This window comes from Mesitornis unicolor, unplaced genomic scaffold (genome assembly GCF_000695765.1).
Source record: "Mesitornis unicolor isolate BGI_N332 unplaced genomic scaffold, ASM69576v1 scaffold2236, whole genome shotgun sequence".
NCBI lineage: Eukaryota > Metazoa > Chordata > Aves > Mesitornithiformes > Mesitornithidae > Mesitornis > Mesitornis unicolor.
This window is the reverse complement of record NW_010192885.1, coordinates 13,914-22,000: the sequence shown is the minus strand read 5'-3', so window position 1 is coordinate 22,000 and position 8,087 is coordinate 13,914. Positions and strand designations below refer to the sequence as shown.

General features: G+C 43.2%; 1 protein-coding gene across 1 annotated transcript; it reads left to right on the top strand.

The window, feature by feature from the left end:
- The first annotated feature begins 2,627 nt into the window (after positions 1-2,627).
- On the top strand, positions 2,628-7,853 carry TALDO1 (transaldolase 1). Its single transcript, XM_010187271.1, has 8 exons — positions 2,628-2,692; positions 3,248-3,412; positions 3,878-3,985; positions 4,689-4,820; positions 5,251-5,426; positions 5,595-5,792; positions 6,820-6,965; positions 7,617-7,853. The coding sequence occupies exons 1-8, from the start codon at positions 2,628-2,630 to the stop codon at positions 7,647-7,649; spliced, it is 1,023 nt and encodes a 340-aa protein (XP_010185573.1). The 3' UTR covers positions 7,650-7,853.
- Positions 7,854-8,087: the final 234 nt, after the last annotated feature.

Below are 8,087 nucleotides of genomic sequence, written 5' to 3'. Positions count from 1 at the left end.
CTCGGCAGGTCCCCGCCAGCCGGGTTTGCTGGTTACTGCCTCGTCCGAATCCAAGCCTTCGCAGCTGGGAACTCATCGGATTGATCCAGTTCACGTTGTACAGTTGTCAGAGCCTCCAGTGGGGTTTTTTTCCCCTAGTTTGACCTAAAGTGCTCACGAACCCCGCTGGTCAGCTCTGCATGCTGTTACTAAGAGCCAGACTCGACAAGATAAGTGCTGTGGGGCTCACGAAATCGGTTTTCTCCAGTAACCAGAGTAGATTTGGTTTTTGTGGTTTTGTTTTTGGGGTTGTTTTTTTTGTTTGTTTTGTTGTTGTGGGTTTTTTTTCAAATGGTAGAAGCAGAGCAGTTGCAAAGCAAATGCTGCTTTTGTTCTCCTTGTCTCATGAGAATGAGCAAGCAATCTCCTTTTCCCAGGAAGGGAGGTGGCATTAGATTATGAAGCCATTCGTTCCGAAGCTGTCACTGCCTGAGCGTGCAACTTTCTTGGTACATCAGAACTGAAAAATCCCGCCCCTGCACATCTCTGGGTTGCGTAGAGCAGCACTTCCTAAATTTGTTCTGCTGTCACTGAGGCCTGCAATAGTCTATCTCCTGCTTACTTAATCCTATAGGTGATGATTATACAATCCTAAATGGCAACTGTCAAATGTCTTCTTAGTAAATTTAAGACTAAGAATGCAGAGAGGTAGCAACAGCTTAGACGTGTGCCTCAGGATGCTGTCTGTGTGGGTTTATGTACTTGCACTGACTCCAGGTAACGTGCACCTGTTTAATGCTTTGGATTGCCTGACTCCAAGCATCAGGCTGCATGAGAAGTTACAGTGAAACTGTTCCTTGCCTTTAAGAGTCCGTCTGTTGTGACAGCCAGCCATCATTCCATGAAAGGTAGGGAGCACTGATGCAGCTTTGGGAGAGTTGGAAGCACAAAGTAAGTAGCTAAGTTCAGCCCTGTCAGATTTGTGTACCTTCGAGTAGCAGCACACCTGACTAAAGCCCAGTGTGTCCTGAAACTGTGAATTTAAAGCTTTCTAAGCTTTCTACCCCAGGTTAAAAAAAAACCATAATGAAAAAACCCCTTTGGATGGCCGAGGGGGTGTTTGTCTACGGGTGGCAGTAAGGGGGCTGAGCGCTGCCCACTGCAAAGTTTGGACAAGCTTCATGAAACCGTTTTGCACTCAATCTCTGGCTGCCTGTTGTCACCCAGGGGTCCTTCTTATAGTCCAAGTAAGGCTACAGTCACCACCAGATTCCTTCCCTGATCAAGTTAGACACTGATGCTGGTCAGGGTGCTCTTGTTGCTGATACCACCTGCCAGTTATGTTTAAATGTGTCAGTATAGTGCTGCATAGGAAAGGATGCTGGTTTGAATGGCTCCTGCAGTAAGTGGTGGTGGCTTCTCTCATAGCTGCCCTGGTTTGCCTTTTAACTAAGCCAGACCATCATATGCTCACTTTTTTTGCCTGGCTTGCTTTATGCTTACAATGAGGAGAGGTGGCACAATGGTCACAAAACCCCACCAATAGCTTGTGCTGCACAGCCAAAACACAGGCTGCTAACTGCCTCTGACAGAGAAGACTGGGTGAGGACAACTGGGTGACAAACTTAATGAGGTTAGTTTACGCATGTTGCCAGAGACCCCTAAGAGTCTTCAGGTTTGTCTGGAGAGAAGTAATAAACTCTGTCAAAATATACTTCTGTGAAATGGTGCATCTGCCTGAGAATCACAGAATCATAGAATGGTTTGGGTTGGAAGGGACCTTAAAGCTCCTCCAGTCCAACCCCTGCCATGGGCAGGGACACCTCCCACCAGACCAGGTTGCCCAAATCCCCATCCAACCTGGTCTTGAACTTTCCAGGGAGGGAGCAACGACAACTTCCCTGGGCAACCTGTGCCAGTGTCTCAGCACCCTCACAGTAAAGAATTTCTTTCTAATATCCAGTCTAAATATACTTCCTTCCAGTTTAAAACTATTCCCCCTCATTCTGTCACTACCTGCCCTTGTAAAAAGTCCCTCCCCAGCTTTCCTGTAGGACCCCTTCAGGAACTGGAAGGCTGCAATAAGGTCTCTCCAGAGCCTTCTGTTCTCCGGCCCCAACTCTCTCAGCCTGTCCTCGTAGGGAAGGTGCTCCATCCCTTTGATCCTCTTTGTGGCCCTCCTCTGGACCCACTCCAACAGCTCGATGTCCTTATGTTGGGGGGCCCAGAACTGGACTCAGTACTCCAGGTAGGATCTCATGTCCAGTTCTGGGGCTGAACTGAGTGTACTGCTTTATTTTAAGCAGTATCTGTGTGAATTAAAGCATGTTTTGAAGGACCTGTTTGTATGGAATGGACTTGCTCCAGGATCATTGTCTAGAAGGAAGCTATGGAAATCTATGACTGAAAAAAAAAACCCCAACAGCTATGACTCAAAACCCACTCTCTAGCTTAAGTTTTCATCCCTGTTCAAAAATGCTGAGGAAAATGAGCTGGAAAATAAGTATTTTGTTATTTTTGACATTCAGCTGGGTTAACCAGGGAGCATATAAGCAGAAATGGCTGAAGGGCCTCCAGAGGCTCTCCCCATTTGCTGAGTCAGGCCCTGCGTGCCAGGCAGCTCAGCTGTGATTAGGGCCAGGCAATGTATGGTCACAGCCCACTCTGGTAAACAGCCGGTGTCACCTGAAATAGGCATAGTCCAGGGCTTAAGGTAAGCCAAAGGTTCAAAAAATCTGTAAGGAAGGAAGCCTGGTACAAGGAAATGTCAAGAGCAGATGCTAAGAAATTATGGGTAACTGTTTGAAAAAGTTTAAAAATGCAGCAAGAAAAGCTGCTAGAGCTACACAGACGAGTTCTGTTCTGGTTCTGACATTTGTAGACAAACAAAACCCCCAAAAGCCTGACTGCTAGAAGGGAAGTAAGATCCCCTTGGCTTTACTTCTGCCCTGTGATTCTTGGAGCTCATCTGTGCTGGTGAATATGATACGGACAGATGGGAGAAGTTGAAAATGAGTTCTGTTTCTCTTCACCTGTCACTTCTACAAGTTTATTTCTTTTGGGCAATGTCTATAGTAGTGAGTAAACTTTGCTGTATTTATTGTTGTAGCTCTGCTAACCTTGTTGTGGTACTCGGGGTACGAGCCAGTTTTTAGGCAGTGGTTAAAACATCACTGTGAACTAGTCTGCTCCGTCATGAATGCTACTATCCTACAGCCATAAGCGTTTAGATTTTAAATATGTGAGCAAAATCCTTTTAATTGCTCAGGCCTGCTGACTGTTTTAAACAGGCTCTTTTTATTTCCCTAGCAATTGATGAGTACAAGCCCCTAGACGCCACCACAAACCCATCTCTGATACTGGCTGCTGCTCAGATGCCAGCTTACCAGGAACTTGTGGATGATGCTGTTGCCTATGGGAAAAAACTTGGCGGGTAAGTAAAGAGGTTTTGTATCTCAGTAGATCTACATTTAGGATGCCTTATTTATATAAATAGCGTTTAGTACTACTAGCAACGTACTGGGGTTTTCTCTTTGTGTACTCGTAGGTGTATCTCCTGCCCTAAAAAGCCTCAATGCTTAAAGAAAAAGTCCTTATGCTGGTTTCAGATGTGCTTTGAAGAAGTGCATCTCCATTTACCAGGTCACATATGGGCTTGTAGGACTGCTCAGGAAAACACTCTTGAGTTGACAGAATTATAGGAAATAGGATCCAAATGCTAATGCTGCTGGTGGAACAGAGGGCAGAAGATAAACATGGAGCAGAGCAGAAGTCACTATTTGAACTCTGGAATTTAATGTTAAATGGGCTGTGAAATTTGATCTTCAAATCCGTGGCAAGGTATGAATGCACCTTTTTTTTCCTGCGTAGAAATTATTTTGCTCTTTATGGTTTTCAGGTCAGAAGAGGAGCAGATCAAAAATGCTTCTGACAAACTTTTTGTATTATTTGGAGCTGAAATATTGAAGAGGATACCTGGCCGTGTGTCCACAGAAGTAGATGCAAGGTTGGCTCTTTTTCCTCTGGGTTACCCTGGATATTTGTACATGCAAAAAGAGACATGATGTGAGTTGGAGAAAGATGTTCTTGACTAGACAGCTCACTGTTATAAAACTAGCAAGAGTTTATATTGTTAATATTTGTTTAATTAGAGCATGGATTTCCCTTAGCTTGCTTGATGATAGCTCTGTAAAGAAACTTTACCAAAACAAGTAATGCTGAGCTTGGATTTCTGTAGTCTTCCTGTTAACTTCATAAGCAAGGAAAATCTCATGCTTCCAGAATGAGTCGTTTTACACATTTTCTTCTGTGTATAACATATTCTCAATTTACCAAGAGATCTGTTTTAACAGTTGATTTCAAGACTTGCATAGGATTTGTCTGTTAACCTACTCCTTGCCAATTCACTTCTGATGCTCAGCATCTGCATTCATTATGAAAAACTTGAGGCAAACTTTGGTCTTTAACTTTATCAAGGAAAGCTATCTTGAGCTCTGGATCCTCCAGATCAAAGAGTAGCAGTGCTGTTCACCTGCTAGTAGCAGCCCACCTACGTGATGGGCTCACAATCCAGGAAATACCTCCACGAACAAAAAAGCTGCTGTTGGCATATAAATGCTGATAAAACACACAATGTTTTTAATGGGGCTTGGGGGGGGAGCATTTTTTAAAAATAGTAAGTTTTAAGCAGTCCTGCTCTTGTTTCAAAGGTTGTCCTTTGATAAGGAAGGAATGATTCAAAGGGCCAGGCGCCTCATTGACCTTTATAAGGAAGCAGGAATTGGTAAAGATCGTATTCTCATAAAGCTCTCTTCAACATGGGAAGGAATCCAGGCTGGCAAGTAAGTCTTTCTGTACCTGATATGCTGATTCATAGCATCATTCTGCCTGTTCACAGGCACCTGCACTTAAAGAATTGTTTTGAAAGCACTGCACCAGGAAATCTGTTCCTAAGCTACAGCTAGCAAGCAACGTCCTCTGCTGCAGCTTTCTGTTGAAATAGGAAAATTTTGTTCACACAAGGGCCAGGCCCCAAACAGAGTTTCCTGAAATATCAGGCTGAGTTGTCTGCATTTGCTTCAATGAACAGCATTAAATAAAGCAGAGTCTGACAGGGCAAAACATTTGCTGTTAGCTTAAAACTTAAAAGCTTATAAACTGTACCACATTCCTAACTCAAGAAATTCAGTAGTTTTAACTTACTAGATTGTCACTAGAATATAAATTCAGTAGGTGAGCCAACTGCTGTTTTAATCCAGCCTATGTCTGCAGGGTTCTGGAAGCAGAGTATGGGATTCACTGCAACATGACCTTGCTGTTCTCCTTTGCTCAGGCAGTTGCCTGTGCTGAAGCTGGAGTCACTCTCATTTCCCCATTCGTGGGACGTATCCTGGATTGGCATCTTGCAAATGGAGATAAGAAAACCTACGAGCCTTCAGAGGATCCAGGTAAGCTTTCCTTTAAAGGTATTGTTAAAAATACAATAGCTACTCATTCGAAGTGCTGTTTACTTACATAAATCCTCTTACGAAAAAATGTTGGTTTGAGCATGTTTTAAATAAATCATTGGTACTTCAAATGAATTACTCTGAAAGTTGCCGATTTATCCTTTTTAGGAGTGAAGAGTGTCACCAAGATCTATAACTACTACAAAAAGTTTGGCTACAAAACTATCGTGATGGGTGCTTCGTTTCGAAATACAGGAGAAATAAAAGCACTTACGGGCTGTGACTATCTCACCATTTCACCCAAGCTTTTGGCAGAGCTCAGCAAAGAGTATGTCAAGTTAACTCCCACGCTCAGTGTAAAAGAAGGTAAGTCCACTTGTATGGAACATGGGCTTGCTCGTCTTCCTTCCTTGAGTGTTAAGAGTATGGGGTTCCACTCACCCCTGTGGTACTTCCATCCTGCTCTAAGGATAAGTCTTGACCCCTCTCTAAAGATAATATTGTAGCCTCATTGCAACAGTAGTGCTACAGTTGCTGACACACATAGTCACTTCTTTAGGGTCCCACTGAGTACCCTAACTGGAACTGGGGGAGGTTTTGAGAGTGCCTAAATACTGTGTACCTTCTCCTGAGAGGACAGGGAGAGCAGAAGGAGGAACTTAGACTTCATATGCTTGGGATAAAATTTTACTGAATATTAGCAAAGATGCCAAACGTAGTTCAATCTTACGTTAATATTTTATCAGTGATGCAATTAGCTCTAGACTTGCCAAAAGGTGTGTTATCCCCCCAGAAACTCTAGAAATTCATCAAGACTAAGTGATCTGATCTACTGATACCATGGCCATGTTGGTTTTGAATGTGTTTTCTCATTGCACGACTCTTGCTTTTCTGTAGCCTTATTAAAACTCTGCTTTACAACTGTTACAACTGATGAGATTTGTGCACAGCTGTAGTCACCGGTCACTGCTTACAGGCTGCTAGCTGCCTTGCAGGCGTGTTATCAATTGAGCTTTTGTTAGGTACTGCCGAATAATCAAAGACCTAATTGTTCAGCATACTTAGAATGTCTCACTGTGGTGGGACTGTTGCATAATTCTTGATAATAGGCCTGAAAGTACCGTACCATTCAGAAGCAGACACAAGATAATGGCTTATACATAAACACTGTATTTGAAGAGAAACTGATTATCTAGGCTACTTCCCCCAAAACCAGATCAGGAGCATTTGCATCCCAAAGTGTGCTCCTGTAGCAAGTCACGTTGAAAGCAGTGTTTGGAATTTTTCAACAGCTGGAGGTGGTCAGAATCTTGAGACTGTTTTAGGAAGCCTGTGGTATTTGATAATAATCTGTTAATATGGTTTTGTTTCTTTTTCAATTCCCCTTGCACAGCTCAGGCGTGTGAGCTTGAGAAGATCCACCTGGATGAGAAGGCGTTCCGCTGGCACCACAACGAAGACCAAATGGCTGTGGAGAAACTATCCGATGGCATCAGAAAATTTGCTGCAGATGCAATTAAACTGGAGAGGATGTTAAAGGTAGATGTTCTGTCATGCTGCCTCCTGCCATCTCTCATGTTCCTCCAGGTGCTGCAGCTAACTCGCAGTTCCTTGTGGCGTAGCTAAGGATTAGGAACCTGTAAGCAAGTCTGATCACGTTTTTTACAGGCAGTAGGACCAGCAGCTACCAAACTGGCCACCTAAATTAAGTGAACTTGGTAAACTTCACTGCATCTCAAGAAAGAATTCATGCCAGATGTATGCAGCCACACCTGCTGTTTGAGGCCCGAGGCAGTGTTTAGACTGGCAGCTAATCCAGATAACACTACTGTCAAAGTGAAAAGTCCCTTCAATCTAATTCTTAACTCATTAGCTGTCAACAGCGCTACAAGACATAAATAAGCTTCAGATAATGAGCTGGAAATAAATCATGCTTGTACTTGACACCTGGAGACACCAAGAACTGGTGTACCAAGTATAGCCAGGCCATGTGAAGGTCTTCTGTCGGTTTATGGAGCCCTTCAAATGGGATTAATTAAACTTTGTGGGGGTTTTGGGAAAAAATACACACCAAGTATACCAGGCACTTGTTAGTGACAACTATTTAATAGTGACTTACACCTCTGTTGCTAAAGCACAGTGCCCAAACTCTTACTGAGCTGCTCTTCTGTCTACTTCTCTCTTTTCTAGGAGCGAATGTTCAGTGCTGAAAATGGGAAGTAGAAAAAAATCAGAATTCTCCTGAGTGATCAAGGCTGAATGAGTGGATCACCTGAGGTTATAAATGGATGTACAAATGTCTTACCTGTAAAAGTCTTACGCTATGTATGGATAGATTTCTGTATCGTGCTTTTTTATCAATTTGCAAAGGGACAAATAGAATTCAAATTTTTGTGGCACTTTTGTCAATACATGCAAATTAACACAGACTTTTCTTGTGACGTGTTCATTTCACTACTGCAGGGGACATTAGACACGGTATTTTAAGTTTTTTAAAATTTTATATTAAAGTCTACATTAAGTCTACATTCCTAGCACATTAAGAAGATGATGGAGGGAGTGGAGCATCTCCCTTATGAGGAGCGGCTGAGGGAGCTGGGGCTCTTGAGCTTGGAGCAGAGGAGACTGAGGGGAGACCTCATTCATGGGTATCAATTTGTA

What these genes read in the sequence shown, in the direction of transcription:
- TALDO1 (XM_010187271.1), top strand. Translation starts at nt 2,628, where the DNA reads ATGGTCACAGCCCACTCTGGTAAACAGCCGGTGTCACCTGAAATAGGC. An exon ending in TATGGGAAAAAACTTGGCGG is followed by an intron (nt 3,413 to 3,877) that starts GTAAGTAAAGAG and finishes TATGGTTTTCAG; the next exon opens with GTCAGAAGAGGAGCAGATCA. An exon ending in AACTGGAGAGGATGTTAAAG is followed by an intron (nt 6,966 to 7,616) that starts GTAGATGTTCTG and finishes TCTCTTTTCTAG; the next exon opens with GAGCGAATGTTCAGTGCTGA.